Source organism: Brienomyrus brachyistius, chromosome 5 (genome assembly GCF_023856365.1).
Source record: "Brienomyrus brachyistius isolate T26 chromosome 5, BBRACH_0.4, whole genome shotgun sequence".
In the NCBI taxonomy this organism is placed as follows: domain Eukaryota; kingdom Metazoa; phylum Chordata; class Actinopteri; order Osteoglossiformes; family Mormyridae; genus Brienomyrus; species Brienomyrus brachyistius.
The window spans coordinates 16,456,182-16,482,610 of record NC_064537.1 but is presented as its reverse complement, the minus strand read 5'-3'; the positions used below and the strand labels follow the sequence as shown (position 1 = coordinate 16,482,610).

The 26,429-nt window shown below is 50.9% G+C and overlaps 1 protein-coding gene across 7 annotated transcripts in view; it reads left to right on the top strand.

The window, feature by feature from the left end:
* The window catches only part of tanc2b (tetratricopeptide repeat, ankyrin repeat and coiled-coil containing 2b), a 165,196-nt gene that overhangs the window by 132,784 nt on the left and 5,983 nt on the right, over positions 1–26,429 (top strand). For 4 of the 7 annotated variants that reach the window (XM_049015374.1, XM_049015379.1, XM_049015378.1 and 1 more), the window contains 18 exons: positions 4,978–5,103; positions 6,857–6,892; positions 7,768–8,049; positions 8,264–8,388; positions 10,976–11,207; positions 11,672–11,841; positions 12,146–12,753; positions 13,352–13,460; positions 13,656–13,778; positions 14,286–14,522; positions 15,032–15,217; positions 15,675–15,768; positions 18,774–18,907; positions 19,397–19,520; positions 20,040–20,215; positions 20,342–20,474; positions 22,647–22,676; positions 24,506–24,597. In XM_049015374.1, the coding sequence (XP_048871331.1) occupies positions 4,978–5,103; positions 6,857–6,892; positions 7,768–8,049; positions 8,264–8,388; positions 10,976–11,207; positions 11,672–11,841; positions 12,146–12,753; positions 13,352–13,460; positions 13,656–13,778; positions 14,286–14,522; positions 15,032–15,217; positions 15,675–15,768; positions 18,774–18,907; positions 19,397–19,520; positions 20,040–20,215; positions 20,342–20,474; positions 22,647–22,676; positions 24,506–24,597 (3,017 nt within the window). The remainder of the gene's footprint in view (positions 1–4,977; positions 5,104–6,856; positions 6,893–7,767; positions 8,050–8,263; positions 8,389–10,975; positions 11,208–11,671; positions 11,842–12,145; positions 12,754–13,351; positions 13,461–13,655; positions 13,779–14,285; positions 14,523–15,031; positions 15,218–15,674; positions 15,769–18,773; positions 18,908–19,396; positions 19,521–20,039; positions 20,216–20,341; positions 20,475–22,646; positions 22,677–24,505; positions 24,598–26,429) is intronic. The other 3 variants (XM_049015376.1, XM_049015375.1, XM_049015377.1) reach the window with 3 other exon arrangements.

Genomic DNA, 26,429 nt, shown 5'->3' with positions numbered 1-26,429 from the left:
TCCATTGTCATAAATCCTAATTGCGCAGAGACATCTGTCTACACCACGAAGCTGGGCGGCAGGTCGCTCCCTCCAAGGAGTCACAATTTTTAGAACAAATGTTTTTGACTTCTTTACTCAAAATAAAGAGCAATCACGCAGTCCCTGATTACAGACTTGGGTTTGAATGCATTTCCATTTAAGTGCAAGTTTGGCTGGAATTGTTTGTTTAGTTTTTTTCTTTTTCGTTTTTTGCTGTACGCTAAATTATACGTCTCCGAGCACCAGCGAGAAACAATACCACATGGGGAGTTAACGGCGATCGTCAGCAACCAGGAAGTGCAAACTAGCTCTGCAGGAAGAGCAGGCCACTGAAGCTCGCATGCAGGACCGATGGGGGTGTTTACTGCAGCTCTCGGCTGTATGAAATTACACGCAGAGTTAACAGCCTGCTCCCTTCTGCGCCCGCAGTATCTTCAATGCAGAGCTGCAGTCATTGTTCTGCCGTTCGGAGCCTTTGTTTCCGGGACAGCTGTGTTTTGGAGCGGGAAGTTCGCGATATGTCCTCTCAGGTCCCACATAACACAGTCGATGAATTATTCAGCAGCTCTGATAGCTGCTGGTGTGCGGCCGCCTGTATATTATGCGTTTGCAAGGTGGTTAGGCCGTTATTGCTGGCTGCCTGTCCTTCTTTTTTGTGAAACGTACTTGGTATTGTGCCCTAAATGTCACTCAACAGGCAGTAAAAAAAAGCATAGCCTGTTAGGGATATTTACAGCTTGAAATTTAATAATAGCAATTAAATCGTTGGTAGTCATTCTGTGAGCTGAGGGAGTTTTTCACGCACATCTATGTATGGTTGTCACTGTGGTAAGCAGGCATCTTCTGAACAGAGACGGGGGAAATGAGACCGTTGCCTCCCATCTGTCTTTGCGGAACACACGGTTTGCATCAGCATGTGCTGTGTCAGTCTGGCCGTGTAACCGAGCCAGACCGGTCGCATAACCGGGCCAGAATCCAGGCAATATGGGCTCAACCTCCGTCGCTATGAAAGACAGCCCAGCAGCCTCAATTACACCATCGCAGTCCAAGCGGCCCGGATCAAAACAGGACTAACATCTGACCAGGGCAGCCGGTCAGCACAACCCGGGTGGGGCCTCGACTCAAAGCGATCGGTCCGGGCTGGGTGGGGTACCGCAGCATTCGAACCTTGAGCAGCTCAGTTTGTACCCCCTGCTGTGCACCGTGAATGCACATTGTGGGAGAGAGAACTCAGCCGGGGGCGAGAGTGGGAGTGGGAGACGTGGCACTTGGGGATGTAGCGGCTTCCCGCCCCCCCTCCCCGGGACGTCGCACATGCATCGGGACCCATCCTTGGCCAGATGGCGCCTGCATGAACCAATGAGAGGCGGGCTTTCATCTCACCCCTCTGACCGCTCTGCTGCTAGAACAAAGGCTGGTGGAGGCGGTGCTCCTGTGGGTCAAGAGTGATGTCGTGCGGAATGGCGGCACATGCCCCCCCCACTGAGAGCTCAGAATTGGGATATACATGCCACTCTACCGGAAATTATCATTCTGATCATCAAGCTCTCGTTCCCTCACCAACACCCCCCACACACTGCATTAGGTGAGGAAATTCCTGGGCCATGACATCGGCCTGCCAGTGCCTGTAAACGGACATTTAGGACATGTGGTTCCAATCCCAACTCTCCCACCCCCACAAAGGTTTCTGTGGTCCGGTCTTTATGTCTGTACAGAATGATCTAGAATAGACAAAATGTACAGGAGAGAGAGACATTGCTGGACCTGGGGGGGTGGGAGGGGGTATTAAGAGGTGAGATGATCCGTGGAAGAGCTGAAGGCGGACAGGAGGCTGAGAACAGGAAGACAGGAAGGAGTCGACACTGGATGAAGGTCTCTGCAGAGAGAGAGAGAGAGTGAGAATTAGCAGGAACGGGCTGCGGATCGGCTGGGATGTGCGGCAGGGAACATCAAAGCTACAGGCTTTGACTGTTTCTAACCCCTGGAGTGACAGCGAGCTGCCTTTGAAGTGCAGAGGGCAGGGATAGCTGCAGCAGCTGAGGTAGAAATGGACAGAGAGAGAGAGAGAGAGAGAGAGAGAGAGAGAGAGAGAGAGAGGGAAGGAAGGAGGGAGCAGGGGAAGGTGTCCTACCCTTGTTAAATGAGGGGCCACAGCATGCTGATCACAAACACCAACCCTTAGTGTTGCTCAGTTTATATTTTAGGGGGAAGAGACACGAGCAGCTGCCCAGCTGATGCTGAGCCTCTTCACAGGCGGCCTGCTCAGGATCCCCACCTGCGCTTATGATCATTTTAATGCCCTGTCTGTGTGGTCGATAGCAGGATTGGGTTTTCAGATTTACACGCAGGTAAAAATTAAAGAAGCACTGTAGACTTCCTGCTGTCGCCGCCCTACTGTTGGGCCACAAAACTGCCAGTGCCGGGGTAAATATCCAGCTTCACCCCAACAGCATCTACCCAAACATGTCAGAGGTTCAGTCCTGTACTGAATGCAGATCCTTCACATTTAATTCCCGTGCCTCTGAGATTCTCTGCCAGTTCAAACTGTTTGCCAACTTTTATCCCTACAGTCAGAAATATTCTTCACCATCATGAACTTGTCAACGGACGCTGTCCCAAACGCGCTCTGGTGTTGTTGGGCTTGTCTGCAGATCGCAATGGGATCTGAAGTCTTTTGTCTGAGTTGTGTCCGATCCATGACCTCAAGCTGAGCGGGTTCTGGGCTCCTGCCGCCGGATGTAACGGAGGACTTCCTCACTCAACTGACACCGCATGCATGCACCGGGCTGCGCTCACACGTCACATCACGGGGGGGCACTCGTGATGGAAATTTCCACTAGGCTGGTGCACGGGCGAGAGGTGTGTGCCTCACTGCACTGCTGCAATGCAGATGGAGACCGAGGCAGCGGGAAAGGGGGGACCGTGGAGCGCCGCGAGCATGCCATGCTGCAGTGAGAGGTCGCGGCCCTCTACAGTTACCCCCCAGCTGTCCACGACGTCACACCAGCTGTTCATATAGACAAGCGGGGGGGGGTTAGAAGTCGTAGGGGCATTCATGTTCAGGGTTTGTGCTGGTGAACTTGTGTGAATTAGGATTCCATTATATCAGTGTTTCCCAGTCAGTTCATGTTCCCAGCTCCTGGTAGGAGCAATAATGTGGACTGTCTGGCAGGCAACTCGCAGGGAGCAAAAATGTGGACTGTCTTTGGGTCTCTGAGGACTGGATTGAGAAAAACTGCATAAATTATTCTGGCTAAGTGTATAGAGGCATCTACCGCCCCCACCTCCACCCTGCTCGTTCCTTTTGTCTCCCCTTTTGTTCCCATCATTCACTATCCATTTAGGGAATGCCAATTCTTTTCTCAACGATTCCCCGATGGGGCGACCCCTGACCGCTGTGGGCGCAAGGTGGACAACCACCTCCTGTTAGCTTCCTGGATCAGAGCAGCTAGGGTCACATGATCTGGCGAAGAGCTTTTCTAAGAGGCTGCAAAGGGAGACAGGAGAGGAGGACAGGGACGCTGATGCTGAAAGCTGGCTAGGTGATGATCCATCCCAGAGGTTCTCGCTGACGTCTGGGCTGGAGTAGGCCCACCTCTGCCTGTGCGGTGCTGACTTGGGAGTTTTGGGAGTGGCCTTTCATGACAGCTGGGGAGGCTCACTGTGATATAGCAGCCGGAAGGAGGAGGCAGAGCCACTGTGGAGGATGGGTTCTCCTGGGGAGGAGGTGTCTCTGCGCGGGTGACAGTTTGGTGCTCAGGCAAGGGGGCTCCTGTCAGAGCTGAGACACAGATCCCTGGGTCAGATTAGTCAGGCCTGACAGAGCAGCTTCACGTCTGCGGATTTTAGCACCATTCTGATATTTAGTGCAGCGGGAACCTCCTTCCCAAAACGAACTGGAGGGGGAGAAGCGTCTCTACTGCAGTGCAGCCGGGAAACAGCATCCTGACAGTCTGTCCTGGCAGCTGCTTGTGGATTTGTCACCCCCCCCGGCCCCATCATGCATGCTCTCTGAAAGCGGTCAGCGTCTAGCCTTCTAATCAGGCTGGAAATAGCCCGAGAATAAATAATACTATTTAACATCAAGATGCCTGGCTGCAGCCTCTGTGAATACTGGGCTAATGAATCCATCTCCATCTCGTTTTCATCTCTCTCCTGGACGAGCTGTAAAGACTTGGTTTGTGCTGCCCTGTCCTTATTCTCCCTGCTGCCCCACCTGTGTTTTCCCCGCCTCCCCACCTGTGTTCTCCCTGCCACCCTGCCCAGGTTCGCCTGTGTTCTCCCTGCCGCCCCGTGTGTGTTCTCCCTGGCTCCCCACCCCTGTGACTCTGCATGACACCAGGGCCATCTCTAACACTGTGACTCTGCATAACACTATGTTCCTTATACCATCAGTGCTGAGGACCCGATTATGCCATCAAGGGTGTCACTGTTAACTCTGCCAGTGGGTAACACTGGTACAGCCAGTAGAATCTTTGCAGTGGCATGGAGTAACTTTATCTCATCAAATCAAGCATAACGTTTTTGTTTTTTGTACCGGCTCCATCTGTGTGCTTACAGCCCTGAAACGCTGATTTGGGTCACTGGGGATGGAAGGACAGAGTAAATGTGAGGGGAAGCAGGCCATGCTGCCGGACCTGTGCTGAGAGTTCTCCAGTAGCCAGGGAGTGACAGTGGGGCATGTGGGGCGTTGGGGGGGGTGGTGGGGGCCGTTCCTGCGATTGAAGGTCTATGCGGCTTTATCTGGTGCCACGTTTTCATCGCCCTAAATGGACTTGGACCAGGGAGACTGCTCCAGTGCCGCTCCAGTGCCGCTCCAGTGCCAGGAAAGCCATCTCTGCTGGGGGCTCTGGTTTACCGCCTGGGCTCTGCCAGTATCTCAGCCCTCACTACTCTCCTTTTTCCGTCTCCTTCCCACCCCTTCTTGAATCTCCTGCTCCCCCCCCCTCCCCACAGCCACCAGCTCCGCCCACCTGGAGGACCTGGCCTACCTCGATGAGCAGAGGCACGCCCCGCTGCGCACCTCCCTGCGCATGCCCCGGCAGAGCTCGGGCGCCGGGCGCTCCGGGCAGGACCTGAGAGGTAAGGAAACCCCGAGGACTCCTCGCGGCTCCCGCGACTCCACCTCCAAATCCGCTAGGTGCCCATATGCGTGTGAGTTTGTCTGCGTGTCAGCAGAGGGCTGTGTGTGGTCTCGTTCAGAGTGTTTGCCTCTGAATCTCCTGCAGTAAATACAGTAACATAAAAATATTGAAATTATATTAAAATTGTTTAGAAATGAAGGCCACCCTCATGACACATCGTGTGCCACCAGCTTCCCCAATGCACTAGGGCTGTGTGAGAGAGAATAGGCAGTTTGGCAGGGCGAAATGCTGCCAGCGACCCTGCCAGGGGCTTCGGGGACATATGACAGTATTTAGGGCCTCCTGCCCAAGAGGGAAATCAGCAGAACTGCCTTTTTTGGGGCTTGACTCTCCTCAGGACCAGTCACTGTGCACAGCACCACTCTCTCCCCTGCAGACTGTAAATCTCAATTTGCTGAAATGCCCGCCCTGCTTATATATATTGACCGCCTTTAACGAAACACCTGCCGGGCATCCAGAGATGCCAGGGACCGTTCCCAAGGTACGCCGAAGCCGTGCTGTGCTGTGCTGTGCTGTTGCAGGCAGGTGTACAACCAGCTCGGCTGTGACGTGAGAGACGGTAACCCGGCAACGGGGCCTCGCTGTCACTGAGAGGCTGCCGCTTCGCCTCAGAGGCGGCTGAGCGTGAGAGAGCCCTTCGGCTAGGAGCCTGCATCCTGTGTCCAGCCCCCTGCACCCCTGGCGGTCGTTACGCATCGATTGGGGAGGCAGTGTGATTTGGCGCTTGGCCGGGGGGACATTATCGATTTGGATGCTGCGTACCGGAGGCACATGACGCTGTTTGAGGAGGGGGCAGCACCCCCATCTCCCAACCGGCCGGGTGTGAGTCATTCTCACCTGGTAAATAATTAAGGTATCTGACCTACGGGGCCCTGAACAGCCGGGACCCCACCAGAGACGGACAATGGAAGATCTCAGCTCTTGCTTCAGGGGCCCGATGTTGTGGGTACGACCGGCCGTCACCGGGTTCGCCACTGAAGACGCGTACTTTAGTAACTCACAGGACGCTGCTGCAGGCTCCAGTCTGGCTGCAGCAGCTGTGCAGTGGGCCCTCGGAAGGGATATCGAGTCAGGGGGTGAAAGGGCTTGTCAGAGGGGGTGTTCAATGGGAGAATAAGTCAGACGGAAAATGGGACATCAAGGTCAAAGTTAAAGGAGAGGTCAAAGGGCATGCCAAATGGCATGTCAAAGGAGAGGTCAAAGGGCATGCCAAATGGGATGCCAAAGGAGAGGTCAAAGGGCATGCCAAATGGCATGTCAAAGGAGAGGTCAAAGGGCATGCCAAATGGCATGTCAAAGGAGAGGTCAAAGGGCATGCCAAATGGCATGTCAAAGGAGAGGTCAAAGGGCATGCCAAATGGGATGCCAAAGGAGATGTCGTTTATCCGGCGAACAGGGTACGTGTGCTTGTTTGCGCGTCCTGCTTGCGTGTGGGTTGCAGAGGTCAAGAGGGTGGATGACCAAGTGTTTCAGTTCCAGATTCTTTAGATTCTTCCATCACACCATCAGAGCCCGCATTGGCCCTGTCCTTTAGACTCAGCGAGGCCATGTGATGGCGCTGCATTGTGGTGCTGTTGCTCCCCGTCCAGCTGCTTGCACCCCCTGCTGCCACCAGACCCCATCCCGCCCTGCCTCTCTCCTGTATTTCATGCTATGTTTCTTCTCTCGCTTGTGTATTCTGTCTGTCTCAGCTTCCACTAACTTCCATGCCTGGCAATCCCAATCACGTAAGTGCCCTCTCTTTCCTCAGTTCTTAACCTGTGCCCCCACCCCCTCCCCCCCCCCCTCACTCGCCACCCTAGCCCTGTTCCTGCTTTACACTGGAGGCTGTATTAATTTTTTTAATGTTGTAATTTTGCTTTTTATCTTTGATCTTGAGATTTCCTCCATTTAAAACCCATACGTGATCCTAATCGACATCCATTAGCTAATTAAGAGCTTATGTGAGTTTTCTTTCTGCCCCGATGGTTAGATCACACAAGGGACTGCATCTAATGCTGATTTATTTTGCATCTTCAGACCTACAGCAGCTAGTTATAGGACTCTGAGGGGTTTTTCCGGAGGAATACTGCCCCTGCTGGTGAAGGGTGAACACTCATAATAATAAATATGTCAGCAGGCATAAATATGGTCAACTTAGAAATTATGAAATGTCAAAATCCTTTTAGGGGCATATATCCTACCTCATCACTTACATAGCTCCAGGTCTTAGACTGCATTACAGTTTATTAATAAAAACTTGTGGATGGATACTTGCGAAAATCAAATCTCTCTGCCGGGTTTTGTACAAGGATTCTGTGCCCCAGTGTGTTTGTGTTGCTGTGACCAGTATGCCCATGGCAGATTTATATTAATGATAATAAAGTCTCAGGATTGAATTCAAGGTACACTGATGTCAGAATGTGCTGGAAGCTTCGAATGGGAGGTTCGGTATATTCTGTATGGGAGCAGCAAAACTATGAATATTACAGCACACAGGCTGGGAGTCACAGAGAAGCTGCCTACTTTACTTCCTGTCCTGTGATGAGCTGGAGTCGGACCCGTACCGCGGTACTCGCTGTGTGTACGCTCTCTCGCTGACTCCCTCTCTGCCCTCCCCCAGTGCGCTTCGCCCCTTACCGGCCCCCGGACATCTCCCTCAAGCCTCTTCTCTTCGAGGTGCCCAGCATCACGGTGGACTCCGTCTTCACGGGCCGCGACTGGCTCTTCCAGGAGGTCGACGGGCAGCTGAGGAGCGCCAACTGCAGCACCAACCGCGGCGTGGTGGTGGTGGGCAACATCGGCTACGGCAAGACCGCCATCATCTCGCGCCTGGTGGCGCTCAGTTGCCATGGTACCCGCATGCGGCAGATCGCCTCCGACAGTCCACACGCTTCGCCCAAACGTAAGCTTCCGTTAGCGGGGGGGGGAGGGAGCATATCACTTTAAATCACTGCATGTTGTCTGATGACATGTGGATGAATATATCCACATATTATTGTAACAGAGTCTGTATAAATATGATACATAGTGTCAGAGGCATATGATATAGAGGGCAGGGGGCACGTGTACCCCCCAGTGTTTAATTTGGATTAACTTCAGATATTTGTCACCACTAGATGGGGAGAGTCTGCCGCTCAGTCAGCCCCAGCCATCCCACGGTACCCTGGGGGGAGGCAGCTGCCCTGGCACCCCCGAGATGAGACGCCGGCAGGAGGAGGCCATGAGGAGGTTGGCGTCCCAGGTACGTGGTCCTCTCCGTCTCTCCATCACACCGTTGCTGCTCGCATTGACTGTGCGGCCCAGTCCATCTCTCCATCACACCGTCGCTGCTCGCATTGACTGTGCGCCCCAGTCCGTCTCTCTATCACACCGTCGCTGCTCGCATTGACTGTGCGGCCCAGTCCGTCTCTCTATCACACCGTCGCTGCTCGCATTGACTGTGCGGCCCAGTCCGTCTCTCTATCACACCGTCGCTGCCTGCATTGACTGTGCGGCTCAGTCCGTCTCTCTATCACACCGTCGCTGCTCACATTGACTGTGCGGCCCAGTCCGTCTCTCTATCACACCGTCGCTGCTCGCATTGACTGTGCGGCTCAGTCCGTCTCTCCATCACACCGTCGCTGCTCGTATTGACTGTGCGCCCCAGTCCGTCTCTCCATTACACCGTCGCTGCTCGCATTGACTGTGCGGCCCAGTCCGTCTCTCTATCACACCGTCGCTGCTCGCATTGACTGTGCGGCCCAATCCGTCTCTCCATTACACCGTCGCTGCTCGCATTGACTGTTCGGCTCAGTCCGTCTCTCTATCACACCGTCGCTGCTCGCATTGACTGTGCGGCCCAGTCCGTCTCTCTATCACACCGTTGCTGCTCGCATTGACTGTTCGGCTCAGTCCGTCTCTCTATCACACCGTCGCTGCTCGCATTGACTGTGCGGCCCAGTCCGTCTCTCTATCACACCGTCGCTGCTCGCATTGACTGTGCGGCCCAGTCCGTCTCTCCATCACACCGTCGCTGCTCGCTTTGACTGTGCAGCCCAGTCCGTCTCTCTACAACACCGTCGCTGCTCGCATTGACTGTGCGGCCCAGTCCGTCTCTCTATCACACCATCGCTGCCCGTATTTACTGTTCGGCCCAGTCCGTCTCTCCATCACACCGTTGCTGCTCGTATTGACTGTGCGGCCCAGTCCGTCTCTCTATCACACCATCGCTGCCCGTATTTACTGTTCGGCCCAGTCCGTCTCTCCATCACACCGTCGCTGCTCGCATTGACTGTGCGGCCCTGTCCGCCTCTCCATCACACCGTCGCTGCTCGCATTGACTGTGCGGCCCAGTCCGCCTCTCCATCACACCGTCGCTGCTCGCATTGACTGTGCGGCCCAGTCCGCCTCTCCATCACACCGTCGCTGCTCGCATTGACTGTGCGGCCCTGTCCGCCTCTCCATCACACCGTCGCTGCTCGCATTGACTGTGCGGCCCAATCCATCTCTCCATCACACCGTCGCTGCTCGCATTGACTGTGCGGCCCTGTCCGCCTCTCCATCACACCGTCGCTGCTCGCATTGACTGTGCGGCCCAGTCCGTCTCTCATCACACCGTCGCTGCTCGCATTGACTGTGCGGCCCTGTCCGCCTCTCCATCACACCGTCGCTGCTCGCATTGACTGTGCGGCCCTCTCCTGTGGAGCATCCCCCCCAGCTGGCTTCCTAAATACCTCCCAGTGATCCCGAGGCCACATTATGCAGATGTATTTAAAAAGGAAAAACAACTTTGCTCAGAAGCCTAATGAAATATTTATACACGCAAGAGGCAATTTTCTGCCCAGCTCGTAGATCCCTGTAGCTCAGTGCATCAATAATGAAGGGCAATCCCCCTTTTTAATCCCGATCTCCCCTTTGCTTAGTGTCTCTATCACTCGGTTTTTAAAATTAGCATTGAGTTATAATTCATCCCTCCACCGCCCCCAATCCAACTACACTCACAAATCCATCGACATGCCATTAGCCCACGCCAGCTTGGCGGCTGCCACCATGTGGGTCTGTGTTCTGCCCGTTATGCCCCTTCCACACCATTCTGTAGATTGCGGTTTGTTGTTCGTTCCTGGTGCTGTCGGATAAGCAGCCGGGCACCCGCAGCTTCCTGTAAGCTCTCGATCTCTTTCCCTTAAAGCTACACTGGGTCTCCTTCATGTTCTTCCCAAAAAAACTCCCAAAGGTCATTATAAAAATTGAAAATTGGGCTGGGTTAGTTTTAAGCCAGGATGTTTTGTTTGGATACCACAAGACAGTCATCATCTGATATTGGGGCACCCCCAGCCTGATGGCCTAATGTCAATGTCCACGGTGTTCAATTTCTGTCATTCATTGTGTAATTTTGCTACAAATCTCTTGAGGAAAGTTCAGCTGGGTTTTTTTTATTGGTGTCTCTGAGAAAACTGAGTAATATTTGTTGAACAATTGTTGCTTTTCAACTGATAATTTCAGTGTAATTTTTTTAATAGAAATAACCACAAGGTGTAGATTGGCAAAAAGAGAGAAATATACCCTGTACTTTCATGGAAAAAAATGTAATGTTACATTTCTGGATAGAGGAATGATACGTTGAAGCTAAAGTATTTTGTGCCGGTTTTAGCGCTTTCCTCCAGTCCTCCTGCTCTTACCTGATGGCACCTTGTTCTGCCTCAGTGCTTCCCAGTCTCTGAGGACTGAATTGGGAAACACTATTCTACCCTCCCATCCCATGGATTATGCAGATCTAACACCTGAAAGTGTGGATGCATTGAGGCTCATTTAATATTCCCATCTCTCTCCCTGCCCCTCAACCCCGCCAGGTGGTGGCGTACCACTACTGCCAGGCAGACAACGCCTACACGTGCCTGGTGCCCGAGTTCGTGCACAACGTGGCGGCACTGCTATGCCGCTCGCCGCAGCTCGTCGCATACCGGGAGCAGCTGCTGCGGGAGCCGCACCTGCAGAGCGTGCTCAGCCTGCGCTCCTGCGTGCAGGACCCCCTGGCGTCCTTCAAGAGGGGCGTGCTGGAGCCCCTGGACGCCCTCTACAAAGGTGAGCCCCGCCCCCAGCATGTAGACGGCACTCCGTTTTCCCCCTTGCCTTAGTGCAGTGTTTCCAAAGCCAGTCCTCAATGACCCCCCCAGACAGTCCCTGGAACTGGGTTCAGAAACCCTGCCCTAGTAGGATATGTAGCCGATATGCGGCCTGGCTGAACGGAGACGGTGCATCTCCTCAGTGTCATGCTTTGGCCAGATTAACACGCATCACAGATGTTAAACTGTATATCATAATGACAAAGAGGGGGTGTTACTAGGGTGGTTTTTATATTGATTATTGTGTTGTCATTGATTTTGATTAAGTCAAACCTCCCCTTGTAGCCCCCTTTTCCCTTCAGAAATCTCGTCATGTTCCTAATGAGCGCGAAAATACAATACAAGCTTGCTGTCTAGCAGTGGGCCTTCAGGAACCTCTCTCAAGGTTTTTCCACATAGCTGACGTTGACCTCTGTGCTTCAGAGAGGAAGATCACCACCGACGAAGACCTCCTCATCCTCATCGACGGGCTCAACGAGGCCGAGTTCCATAAGCCCGACTACGGGGACACGATCGTCTCCTTCCTGAACAAAACCATCAACAAGTTCCCACCATGGCTGAAACTGGTGGTCACCGTCAGGACCACGCTGCAGGTGGGTGGGGAGGGGTTCGCCGCACGTTAGGCCATAGTGCATTATGGGTAAATGTAACGCTCAGCTCCGACATGGTGCTGGAAGAGCCGCGATTGCACAGAGAACATCTTCCAGCGAGTCGACATCCATCCAGGCTTTCATAAAACTGGGTTTGCTGATGGATGGCAAAGAGAACCTTTAATAATTAATGCAGCAGGAAAAGCAGCAATTGCTATTAGTCATTCCTCATTCCCTCAGTGCTCGCCGTCATCTTTCTTCTCGTGAATCTTTTCCTGTTTTTCTAACATCCCATCTCCTGCTGCAGGAGATCACCAAACAGCTCCCCTTCCACCGTATCTCCCTGGACCGTCTGGAGGAGAACGAGGCCATCGACCAGGACCTCCAGGGCTACATCCTGCACCGCATTCACAGCAGCTCTGAGATTCAGAACAACATCTCACTCAATGGCAAGATGGACAACACCACCTTCGGCAAGCTGAGTGCCCACCTGAAGGCCCTCAGCCAGGGCTCCTACCTGTACCTCAAGCTGACCTTTGACCTCATCGAGAAGGGCTACTTGGTGCTGAAGAGCTCCAGCTACAAGGTGGTGCCGGTGAACCTGGCCGAGGTCTACCTGCTGCAGTGCAACATGCGCTTCCCCACACAGTCGTCCTTCGAGCGGGCGCTGCCGCTGCTCAACGTGGCCGTGGCATCGCTGCACCCGCTGACGGACGAGCAGATCCACCAGGCCGTCAATTCCGGCTCGGTGCAGGGCACACTGGACTGGGAGGACTTCCAACAGCGCATGGACAACCTGGCCATGTTCCTGGTGAAACGGCGGGACGGCACGCGCATGTTCGTGCACCCGTCCTTCCGTGAGTGGCTCATCTGGCGAGAAGAGGGAGAGAAGACCAAGTTCCTGTGCGACCCCAGGTGAGGCCGGGCACCGCCGCTCGCTCTTCCAGCTCGCAGTGAACACTTTTAAGTGGGCTACAGGTTTCTGTGGGATTTCCACCAGCTGGAGGACACTTCAGTAGTTTAGTAATTAAGGCTCCGGTCTATTAGCAGTGAGCTTCCCAAGAGATATGGAGGCTGGCAGAAACATTAGGATAGTTTTCATTAACGTTACAAATTCGAGATATTCACATACTGAGTGTCTCAAAATTACTTACGTACTTACAGAAGGAAAACAGGTTACAATAATAAGTACTAACCACTAATAGCATATTTTGATGAATACTTGGCATTTTCTTAATTATTTTTTAGTAGAGGAAATTGAATCTTGGTTATTATCATTGAGGGACTTTATGGTCATGGGATGAACTTTATGGTTAAGGGAGAGCATATTATGGAAAATGAATATTATTAGTTCTTACAGGACTGTAGCCTTTGTTAATGATAAGGCTAAGTATGTAAGTTCATATTTTTTTGGTAAATGTGTCTTATATTGTGGAATAAATGTGATATGCGTTCTGAAATTACTCTAACCAAAGCCCCAAATTGCCATTCCTCTGCGCCCCCCCCATTGTAGGAGTGGTCACACGCTCCTGGCCTTCTGGTTTTCGCGCCAGGAGGGCAAGCTGAACCGGCAGCAGACCATCGAGCTGGGTCACCATATCCTCAAAGCACATATCTTCAAGGTAGCCATCTTGCATCACATGATCCCAGCCAAATGCAACCATGCTGTGTAGCTTCTCTTCCTGCTTATTGTATTCGATATTGATCTCCTATAGTAATACCCCTGTACTATTAAACAGGTGAGGTGACCTGGTCTGATTAAAGCAGTGTTACATGGCTATCTCTTAGTCTCACTGTAGTTGTCTTTTATTTTACAGGGGCTAAGCAAGAAAGTTGGGGTTTCCTCGTCCATCTTGCAGGGACTTTGGGTGTCCTACAGTACAGAAGGCCTTTCCACTGCCCTGGCCTCACTTCGAAATCTCTACACACCAAATATTAAGGTACTCTAACACAGAGGGACGTGAATCTTCCCATCTAGTAAATTCCGGAAAAAAAACACTGTTGTAATAAGAAAGGCTTTTTGTAAAGCCGGTGTGTTTAGGTTATTTGCTGTACATTTTTCCCCGGATGAGTATCCGTTATGGCAATTTATCCATCACAGTAATTAGTTGTATTTATGGGATGATAATAAGCACTGCATTTAAGCCACGCATAGCGGAATGATGGGGTGTCACAGACTGGGAAGGTAGCGTGGATCCCTGAAAGGTAGATTTGGTGGCCCAGAGAGTGACATGCGATTTGTGTCCCGTGAGAACCCAAGTGACGTTTGAGTGCTGTCTGGGGGGTTTTGTGTGGTTCAGTGGGTTGGGACACTGCTTGTGATCGGAAGGTGGCTAGTTCAAATCCCAAGGTTATCAGAATGATTTCACTATTGAGCCCTATTCTGGATTGAAGCAAATGCTAATGTAAATTCTGCCTGATATACATGCCCTCCCCCCCCCCTCCAGGTTAGCCGCCTCCTGATGCTGGGTGGGGCCAACGTAAACTACCGCACAGAGGTGCTGAACAATGCGCCCATCCTGTGCGTCCACGCCCACTTGGGCTACATGGACACGGTGTCCCTGCTGCTGGAATACGGCGCCTCCGTGGATGCCGTCTCTGAGAGTGGCCTCACCGCGCTGGCCTATGCCGCCTCCTCCGGCCACCTGGCCATCGTCACCGCTCTGTGCCGCAAACGAGCGAAGGTGGGTCTCGCCGCCTGAAGGAGGGCCTCTGCCTTGTGATGACATCACAATAGTAATGCTGACAGAATCATACAGGGGGCACCTTAGCTGTAAAGATTGATATTGTGCTGAGAATGAATCAGGACATACATTTTGTTGTCAAGTATAGAGAAAGGACATAACTTGTTTAATTGTTAAATACGGGTCACTTAATGGATTTCAGGTCTATGACAGCAGCGAGTCTATGACGGGAGGGACACTATGAGCTATTTCAGGTTTTACAAGCCACTCAAGGTTCCAGTGCTCGACTAAATCATTCAGGTCGTCTAATACTTTTACTGGTTTGTTTCCTTAGTTGAAAAACCAGCTGTTTCACTTTAACATTAGTGACACATGCATGATTGTAGGAGACTGACCAATCAGCACGCATGCATGCGTGAAATCCTGGTCCTTTTAATTGAAATGGTTGAAGTGGTCATTTACAAACCCGATCAAAGTTCATAGTGGGCCTGACCACCTCCTTCCTGCAGGTGGATCACCTAGACAAGAATGGCCAGTGTGCCTTGGTACATGCTGCCCTCAGGGGTCACATGGAGGTGGTGAAGTTCCTCATCCAGTGTGACTGGACCATGGGAGGCCAGCAACAAGGAGTCTTCAACAAGAGCCATGCTGTCCAACAGGCCCTCATCGCTGCAGCCAGCATGGGCTTCACTGAGGTATGTTTTAGAATCTGCACTATAACACACCCATCCTGGTCTTAACTTAGGCCTTGTGGGCCTGTATTAGAATACATCCATTCTGGGCTTAACTTAGGCCTTGTGGGCCTCTACTATAACACATCCATCCTGGGCTTAATTTAGGCCTTGTTGACCTGTACTATAACACACCCGTCCTAGGCTTAACTTAGGCTTTGTGGGCCTGTACTATAACACACCCATCCTGGGCTTAACTTAGGCCTTGTGGGCCTGTACTATAACACACCCATCCTGGGCTTAACTTAGGCCTTGTGGGCCTGTACTATAACACACCCATCCTGGGCTTAACTTAGGCCTTGTGGGCCTGTACTATAACACACCCATCCTGGGCTTAACTTAGGCCTTGTGGATTTGTCCTTCAGCTGTTCTGTGTCACCCAGGAGTTTCATGTAAAAGTGTGTGTTTGTACCCCACCCAGATTGTGTCCTACCTGCTTGACTTGCCAGAGAAGGACGAGGAGGAAGTGGAGCGTGCTCAGATCAACAGCTTCGACACGCTGTGGGGGGAGACAGGTATGATCCACAGCATTACTGTCAGAGGCCCTTAGGACGCTGCTCTCTCTCAAAGGGTTCAGCTTCTGTGCAGGAAGTAATGAAAAGTAATTAAACAACAGAAGGTGAATTTCACTACAAAAATACTTAGGAAGCCTGTCTGCGCTGGGTGGGGCCAGTGTGGCCCGATGGGGCCCAAGGCCCCTACTTGTTCTGCGGCAGGTATGAGCCGTGCATCCAATAGCTCATGAACGCAGCAGAGCGGCATGGATCCACAGCACCCGCTTAGCAGAAGAGCCTTTGTTTACAGTATAATTGCTGATTGTTTACCACTTGATTGTTTATTTCTTGGGATCACTGGAGGGGTGCGGCGTGCTCAGGAAGGGCAGCAGGAGTGGGGGGGGAGTGAGGCTGATGCAGAGCTCGCACCCCTGATGGAATCGTTTTCTTAAAGGGACAGGCCGCCCTAATTTAATTTCAGAAAAAATATACCTTCCCGAAACTGGTACATTACATCATAGGGCGGAATGATTGATGAAGGATAAAAAAAAGGTGCATCTTAAGGATTTAAAATGTACCTCTTAATGTCTGCAAACCTAACATAAAATGAGATGGAAATACTGGCTAGTCATACAACACAAGCGGGAGTTGCAGCTATAGTAATGGAGCACCTGTAGATGGCGTACTGTACATAAATAAACATTTCCTGACCTGACTCCGCAGTCTGTACATGCATGTTTAAAAATTCTATTTAGAATATCGATTTTTTAATTTGAAATTAATTTTTTTATTAATTTTTTTAATGCCTGTTTATAGAGGTGCAAGTGCTGTAATTACAGCGCATCTTCTCGCTGTTATTTTTGATAGACTGTGATCTTGCTTAACCGTGGAAATGAATGGATGTTTTGCATATTAGCAATGTCACGCTGTGGAAAATGCGGCTTTTAAAATATAAATATTGCTGGAGGGGCTTCCTGGTGCTTCGTATCTTGGCAGTGGTTTTGTTGTCGAAAACTCCTCTGAACTCGAGTGATAGCTGCGTGACGAAGGATGGAAATGAGTCCGAAATGTGAGCCTAGCTGACTGGTTCTGGAAACACAGAACGTTCTCAAACAGTCAGAGCAGTGTCCTGGCTCAGTTCCCTGGGCCATGTGCTGGAGTTCCCCCTTCTGTCAGGGCGTGGCAACACGCGGTCCACTGCAATGCAGATAGGAGGGGTGCCGAGAGAGCGAAGACCCCCTGGAGCGCCCTTCTCCGACAGCCGCAGCTGATTTATCTCACACTCAGTAGCTTTTGCCATTTGATTAGTGTGCTCTAAAAATATAAAAAAAACACTCAGTATGCAGGGAGGCCGAGAGGGAGGCTGGGGCTTGTGGACGAACAGCCGTGTGTGAAATCCCTGCTGCTCTCTCTGTGATGTAATTGTTCACATGTATCATTTTCACTCAGTGAAATGGGAATCTTCCAGAAAACCCCCCTCAAGTACCTTTCAGGTCTGCCAGTGCTATGGCATGGAGTCTCTGTACTGGTGATGCTCTTAGTGTCGTGTTGACATGTGAATTCCCCCCCATACAGGGCTTTTTATTATTAATTATTAAAAAATGAACTATTTTTTCTGTAAACTCCTTAGATAAAGAACTGCAACCAAAAACTTCAGCAAAATAAAAATTGTATATATTGCCCCTGAAGTCTGTGCACTGGTATTCATGTAGGATTCTCTAAAGATCAGACACGTCAAATGCAGTGGTTGAACAATGACATTTAAACACTGGCCAAAATTTATGTGTGCTGCCTGATGGCCAAACTTCACTGATTGCAAATTGCATCAGTAAGAGCAGAGTGTGAAGGTTGAATCAGCACACAAGTGCACATAAAATATCGACACAACATAATGGGAGAGATGTCAGAGTTCAAAAGAGGACAAATTGTTTGTGTGTGTCTCGCTGACGCGTCTGTGACCAGGTCTTTGTGGCGTATCGAGAGCCACAGGATTCTGGCTAATGTCGATCACACCACCTCAAAGGACGGACCACATCCAACAGGAGTAGGAAGCTTAGGACATCCGGGTACTGACCCAGATTATATCCAAAAAACATAAAACCACAGCTGCCCAAATCACTGCAGAGTTAAATGAACACCACGACGCTCCTGTTTCCACCAAAACTGTTCCTCAGGAGCTCCACAGGGTTGCTATAGTCAAACCATTGGTCAGTCGAGCCAATGCCAGATGTCAGATTCAGTGGTGCCCGGAACGCAAATCTTGGGCTGTGGACAATATGAAACATGTATGAGTCCAACTCCGCTGTCTTTCCCTGAGAGTGTTACGGTGTGGAGAAGCACAAAAGAGTGAATCACAGGGCTGGGTCAGTGGGTCAGTGATGGTTTGGGCTGCAGTATCATGGCATTCCCTAACCCAACTACTTGCTCTAGATGGCCGTGTCACTGCTATGGACTACCAATCATTCTGGAGGACCATGGCCACCCAGTGGTTCAAACATTGTACCCTAAAGGTGGTGGCGTGTACCTGGATGATAATGCAGCAATACACACAGCAAGACAGGTGACAGATGAACATGAAAGTGAAGTTGAACATCTCCCATGACCTGCACAGTCATCACTTTGGGGTGTTTTGAAGGAGGGAGTCAGGAAATGTTTTCCTCCACCAGCATCACATAATGAACTGGCCACTGTTCTGCAAGAGGAACGGCTGTCATTCCCAGGACTAACTGATACTGTATTGGCCGTAAAAGGACCACCACACTAGTACATTACTGTGGTCTAAAAGCAGGTGTTTCAGTAACATTGTCCAGTTATATAACTTTCAGTTTATCCTTAGAAATAAAATTACTAAAACTTAAACTGAAACTAAAATATATATAAAAGTTTAATAGAAATTTATCTTTAATATAAAAACCAATAAAACCATAGAGAAAATTAAAACTAAACTGGATTTCAAATGAAAGCTATATAAAAATCGAAACCGTGCCCTCCATTTACACGCCCCCCTACCCCCCTCCCCCCTCCAGCTCTGACAGCGGCAGCGGGCAGGGGCAAGCTGGAGGTGTGCCGGCTACTTCTGGAGCAGGGGGCCGCTGTGGCGCAACCCAACCGGCGTGGGATCGTGCCCCTCTTCAGCGCCGTGCGGCAAGGCCACTGGCAGGTGGGTGATGCAGGGGGCCGTGGGTCTGGAAGGGAAACCAGAAGGCTATGGATTTAAGTCCCAGAGTGGGGTTTGTTACAATATCCTCAGTACATCCCAACTGCTTATTCAGTGTAGGGATATGCTTGAGGTGTATTCTTGCAAGCACTAGACACGAGGCAGAAGGTATTTCAGGGCAGAGTCACACACAGTATGGACAGCTTAAAGTCAACAGTGTGTCTACCTGCATGCTAGTGGACTACAGGAGAATCCACATAGAACACACACAGAGAAAAGCCAGTACAAACATAGGGAGCACACAGACAGGGACAGGGACGGGACTCGAACCCCATCACCTCATGGTGTAATACAAACAATCAATGATTTCAGTATGATATTCACCTGTCAGTAGATCAGTTTGTTAAATTCTTCATACTGTGGGACATTTCCCCATAAGCTGCTGGCGCTCTGCGGCGATGTCATCCCCCCATGTGCTGCTGTGTCACCCAGATCGTGGACCTGCTGCTGACTCACGGCTCTGATGTCAACATGGGGGACAGGCAAGGCCGCACCCCGCTGATGATGGCCGCATCCGAGGGCCACCTGGGTACCGTGGAGTTTCTGCTTGCCCAGGGTGAGGAGCATGGTGTCACGTGGATGAGATTGATGCAGGAATTAAGATGCCGATCTCTTCAGGGCAGGGGGAGTCACACTCTTACATCCTCCATGATGACATCAACCTGGCATGACACTTTTGATAATTAGCCATTAAAGACAAAACAAGCCTGATCTGTTATTTGCTCCCCACCTGGAAAAGAAAGTTCTTTTCTAGCTCATGTGAGCTTTACTTATGTAAAAAAGTTCTGAGGGCAGAGCAAAAATGATTGGTTCAGAGAGATAAACATTCAAATTGTAGAGGAGGTAGGTCCAACCAACTAGAGGCAGCGAGACCAACCAATCAGATGTCTTTGTCCCACCTCAGTTGCTTGGATCCACCTCCTCTACAATCTGATAGGTTATCTCTCTGAACCAATCATTTTTTATTTGTCCTCAGAACATTTTTGTAGTCGTGTAACTCCAACAGGCTGTATGCTGGTTTTTTCTGGTTCTCTGCAAGTTGGGATATAATGGCTGACTTAGTCATTCTGAACAGGCGCGTCCCTGTCGCTCATGGACAAGGAGGGGCTGACGGCCCTGAGCTGGTCGTGTCTCAAGGGTCACCTACCCGTAGTTCGCTCTCTGGTGGAGCGGGGGGCGGCAACAGATCACGCCGACAAGAACGGCCGCACCCCCTTGGACCTGGCGGCCTTTTATGGAGACGCTGAAGTGGTGAGTGGCCTCTTTCCGGAGGCCTCCAGCCTTCACAGACTGTGAAGCTTGTCTCCCTATAAACGTACTTGAAGGTCAAGATAAATCTGTGGTTTAAGATGTGTTCACCTCCCCCATCCAATCCAGGTTCAATTCCTTGTGGACCACGGGGCGATGATCGAGCACGTGGACTACAGCGGCATGCGCCCCTTGGATCGTGCTGTGGGCTGCCGCAACACCTCGGTGGTGGTGGCGCTACTCAAGAAGGGAGCCAAGATTGGTAGGGTGGCCAGAGACCATCAGCGGGGCGTAGGGACCGGGCCGGGGGGGTTCAGCTGCAAGGACCTGTTGGGGGGTGCCAGGTGCAAGGATGAGGCGTGGGGCTGGGGTGAGGGGTGCAGGGATGGGATGGGGGAGTGCTGGGATTGGGCGGAGAGATTCAGGGTGCGGGGTACTGGGGCAGACCGGGGGCAGGGGGGATGGAAGGGATGAGATAGGTAGGATCTGCATGCAGGGCACAGGGGTGAAGTGAGGGGGACTCAGGGTGTGGGAGACAGAGACGTAGTGAGGGAATTGGGGTACTAGACGCAGAGACATATTGGGGGACTCGGGTGTGGGACACAGGGACGTAGTGGGGACTCGGGTGTGGGACACAGGGACGTAGTGGGGACTCGCATGTGGGACACAGAGACGTAGTGGGGACTCGCAGTGTGGGACACGGGGATGTAGTGGGGGACTCGTGGTGTGGGATACGGGGACGTAGTGGGGACTCGTGGTGTGGGATACGGGGACGTAGTGGGGACTCGCATGTGGGACACAGAGACGTAGTGGGGACTCGCAGTGTGGGACACGGGGACGTAGTGGGGACTCGTGGTGTGGGATACTGGGACGTAGTGGGGACACGTGGTGTGGGATACGGGGACGTAGTGGGGACTCGCGGTGTGGGATATGGGGACGTAGTGGGGACTCGCGGTGTTGGACACGGGGACGTAGTGGGGACTCGGGTGTGGGACACAGGGACGTAGTGGGGACTCGGGTGTGGGACACAGGGACGTAGTGGGGACTCGGGTGTGGGACACAGGGACGTAGTGGGGACTCGCATGTGGGACACAGAGACGTAGTGGGGACTCGCAGTGTGGGACACGGGGATGTAGTGGGGGACTCGTGGTGTGGGATACGGGGACGTAGTGGGGACTCGTGGTGTGGGATACGGGGACATAGTGGGGACTCGTGGTGTGGGATACGGGGACGTAGTGGGGACTCGCGGTGTGGGATATGGGGACGTAGTGGGGACTCGCGGTGTTGGACACGGGGACGTAGTGGGGACTCGTGGTGTGGGATACTGGGACGTAGTGGGGACACGTGGTGTGGGATATGGGGATGTAGTGGGGACTCGCGGTGTTGGACACGGGGACGTAGTGGGGACTCGCGGTGTTGGACACGGGGACGTAGTGGGGGACATAGGTGGCTCAGGGTGAGAGACATGGATAATGAGAATGTGAAGTTAATGTACATTTGTTGGGGATAGCTGGTGTGGGTTGGTGGGGGGGGGCAAACACAAGCCACCAGGACAGGCGTCATGTAAGGAGAGAATAGCAAGCAGACAGGCTGCCTGGCCAATAGGTTATGTCAGATTTAATGTCCCAGCAGTCTGACGGGTGGACTGTATTCACTCAACGAACACTCAGGGGGTGCCGTGTCCCAGGGACCCCCGATAACTGTCCCCAGACAGGGTGACATCCATGTTGCCCGGATACTCCAGCTGCACTCATTCGGTTTTCCTCCGGAAACCCCGATGGGCTCCTCACTTTGGAAAACGCCTTTTGTTTAGCGGACGCTCCGTTGAGCTCGGGAGCAGCGGCAGGCAGAAGCCATGCGATAGTGACCTACTCGTAACCTGAATTCCCAGCATGCTGTTGGGCGCCCTGGGGCTGGGCACAGGTGCACATTGTGTTGGACTTTCATCTTGGCCCAAATCACACACCTGCCTGTTCTAACACAGCAGTGCTACTGAGAATGTTTCGGCTTAATACTGAGGGGGGCATATGGTTACCCCTCTTCAGCAAAGCCAGATCCTCGTTAGTGTCACACTGTGGGCCCCGTTTTCTATAGTATACAGCCCCCCTCCCAGCCTGCCATCCCCCCTCCTTGCCGCTTTTCCCGGCTGTACTCCGTGTCCTTTCTTGCGACTGCTGCCACGGCTCTGGCGCCCCCTGGTGGCAGCGGGTTGTTGGTGCTGTTATTTTTCCTTCTCCTTCCGCTGATGCCCCTCTGCCCTGCTTCTCACGGCTGCTTCTGTCTGTTCTTTTCCTCATTCCTCCTCCTCCACATTCCCTTTTGCACACGTACCTTTTCTGTTCTGTTTGGTTGTTGTTACCACGGTGACACACTACCCCCTTGCTTCCTCATGACTCCACTCCTCCCCGGCCCCCACCTGTCCCTGTGGCACCAGGATGTCAGACGCTTCCCAGTCGGCCGCGAGGTAAACTTGAGGCCGTGTGGGCCCCCTTCCCCCCCGTCAGGCGTTTCAAAGGCTCTCTCTCCTTTCTTTGTGCTGTCCTCAAAGGCAGGCAGGCTTTGCAAACAAACACACTCCCCCCCCCCCCATCCCCATAGCTGTCCACCCCTCCAGGTATTAGCACTGAACCTTGTGCAGCATCTATTTCGGGCGGGGCACAGCCTCCGGTTTAGATGGCGTATTCCTGATCTCTGTGTCATCAGCCTCTAAGTGCATGACTTTCTCCCCTGCACACTCCCCCTGCTGGCGCTCGGTGGGATTGCATGGAATCAGAATTCCCGGCGTCCGGCATTCCGCTCAGCCTGATCTGCATGAATTCCACGACGTCTGGCGGACTCACTCTATCGGCCAAGGTTTCCGCTAATGCCTGGGGGCAGAAACAGATACAGCCAGAGATGTGCGGGTTGTCCCGCCGTAAACCGACCTTAGCTCAGCCTGCACTGTGTCATGTTTGCCACCTTGCCACGCCTTTCGTCCGGCAGTCGATTTCCTCTCTCGGTGTGAACATCTGTCAGACATCTTTGTTGCAGAGAATGGTGCCCTTTAGGTGAACCAGCACTGGCTCCCAGTGAAACCATAGTTAGTGTCCAGAGAAACAGCATGTGCGTGTGTGAGTGCTAGCATTCATGGCCCTTTCAGATGAAAAAGTTTCAGTTCAGTTGCTGTAAGTAATTTCATTTGGGGATGTTTAATAACCTCCTCTGGGGATGCTTTTATTGATTAAAGCTGGGTTTTTCCTGCTTTTGCTGAAATGAACTGAATTATATTACATCTTCTTCTGCCATGCTGGTAATGAGGTAATATAATCTGTTGTAATGCACCAGGCTGAACCCTGTGATACTTAGCGCAGAAATTGCGGTCAGATTTCAGTGAATCCTCCCAGCCTCCTACACCCCCCTACAGTAAAGTCCATTTTAAAACAATGCAGTGGTATATTTGGCATTCTGATTGGCCAGTTTGAGGTTGGGGGGGGATGCAGTATAGTAGAGCTCTCTTCTCCATATATAAACAAATGATGAAGGGGGGACAACAACCCACTTTAGTAAGGACTCGCTACTGAGTCTGACCACACCCTTTCGCAGCTTCTGATTGGTGAGGAATAGTTAAAGCGCCAAATTCAATAACATAACAGTGTTGTCAGAAAAAGGGCCATATTTGGTGTTTGATATCGCTTAAAAAATGAAATCATTTTGAACTTGATGAAACTGTGGGCCTTTTTTTGTAATAAATTGCATCAGACATGAAACCAAAGCCACTGTAAGTTTCTGTGCATGGGGGGGGGGGGGGGGGATAGGTGCAGTTTTTTCAGAAGGACAAATTGTGTCCATATCAAAGGCATGACTCATCCTGTGACAGAAAGGGGAGTGGAGACAGGTGTGTTAGGATCTTAGTGATGAATTAGGAGGAAATCGAGTCGCCTTGTTTGTACACTGGGGGGGGGGGAGGGGGTGGGTGCTGGCCGACACAACAGGTAGGCCCAGCCCTGGGCCGAAACCTGTCGCCAGTTGTCTCCCGATGGGGGTGTCAGGTAGATGTAGGAGAGCACGCTTCTCTGCAGCAGCTCCATGTCCTGCCCCCACCTTCCTTCCACGGCAGGTCATTGTCGTCATCGTTCGGTGTGGTCTGCTTGCAGGTCCTCTCTCGTAGTCGTCGTCCACACTGTGCCGTGTAAGACCCCCTGCATCCTATCTCTCTTGTGTTGTCTTGTATCTCTCTTCTTTTGTTCTGTTTTTGTTTTGTTTGCTTGTTTGTTTTTTGTTTCCTTTACACATCATGCACCCTGTACACCTCAGGTCCCGCCACGTGGGCGATGGCCACCTCCAAGCCTGATATAATGATTATTCTGCTGAGCAAGCTCATCGAGGAGGGGGATGCCTTCTACAAGGTGAGCTCCACCCCCCCGCTGCCCCCCCCCCCAATTTCTGCTACATTTTATTCCCCTAGAGGGCCATCTTCGATTAAAGGGTGTACCCTTGTTCAGTTTAATCATAGCTGTTAACTACTTACTACTTTTTCGAAACTTGTGACACTGTCATTCTCTGCAAACATGAGCTGTGAGCTGTGATAACACATGTGGTTTTGCTGTTTAATAGAAGCTTTTGGCCCACCTCTAATCTGGTCATTAACAAGCCCGCATCCTGTAAACCTGCTTGAATTTCAGGAGGAATCCTTTTTATGGATATTCAGTTTTAATTCAGTTTATCTTTTATAGCGCCTTTCAAAACAGAGCCGCCCCAAGGGACCCGGGAAGAGTATGTGGCAGTCCAGTATTACACCATTTATACAGAATGGTGGATTAAACAGGGAGAAAGTAAAGAGGATACTAAAAATCTCACAAATGTATATTTTATTGCTTTCTTTGTAAGTAATATATAAATTGTTTACAGAAATAGTAAAAAGATTTATTTTCTGTAGGATAGTGTATTTGAAAAAAATAATTTGAGTAAATGGTGCAAATCCAGTAGCTGATTGGTTCTGGTTCCTTCCCAGCAGATGGGTTTGCCCACTCCAGTACCTGATTGCATCTTTTTCTGCTAGAAAGCAGGCTGGCTGCTCCCCCCCCCCCCCCCCACTCCTTTTCGAGTGTTTACACAGAAGCCAAGTGTTAATTAGTATTTAGGATTAGAATTCATTGTTAGTAAAATACAGACTTTTTCTGCCAACACACTGCTGTTAAATTGGACAACAATGATAAAGCTCTCAGCTGAGATCAACCATGAGGCCTGTTTTATTGTCGTCTAGAAGCACAGCTATCATAACGTTGCTGTAATGTAAAGATAAAACTGGGTGTGTCCTAGCCGTAGCCATGTGCTTGTTACAGCCACCTGCTGGTTGAAAGGTCTTACTGCATGTTTTTTTTTTATCTATGTAGTATTTAACATGGTGTTTAATGTATCATGTAAAGCGCTTTGGGACAACTCTGTTTTGAAAGGCGCTGTATTAAAATAATCTGAATTGAATTGAACACTGAGCCTGTAATGGAAAATCAGATAGAAAAAGAATGAGTAAATAATCTTTATTAAGAAATGCCAGAATGTAAAGGTTATGTTTTTAAAACAAAAAAAAAAAATATGCTAGTGTTAATGATATGACTGCCCTAATCTCTGGTACTTCCATATAAATATATGGTAGAAAACACAAAAGATACAGACATAGATTATACCAATTGTCCCAGTTGGAATGGCTAAGTGGTACCTACTATCAGACTGGTTTTTCATACTTGAATTTTGAGTTTCCTTCTCACACCTGCGGGTATTTTTTTCAACAGACCAAAAGGAAGCAGATGTGATGCTTTGGGTTGTTACATCTGGCAACTTCCTGATACCAGTCAACAAAAAAAAGCAAATTTTTGCCTAAAAGGCCCTGGCATTATATAAACAGTGAGGGCTTTTCGCTTCTGCTGCTCTACTAATGGAAAAAATGTGTTTTAGTTTCTGATTTCACCCTCATAATGTGATCTGTTTTCACAGTAATGTCAAAAACATTTTAAATGTGTTTCTCTTGCCATTGCTAAGTATGTGAAACACTTGATTTTCTGTAATAGCTTCCGGTAATTGTAATGATTTGTGAGAGATTTTGGGTGCTGTTTTTTATCTTTATTTCAGTAGAAACATTAGCTCCCAGTTCTGCTGTTCTCCTTCGTGTAATGATGCATTGAGTTGCTATTCGCACCTTTTAGACAGAGAGCACAAGTTTACCGATTGGTTATTGTTGTTT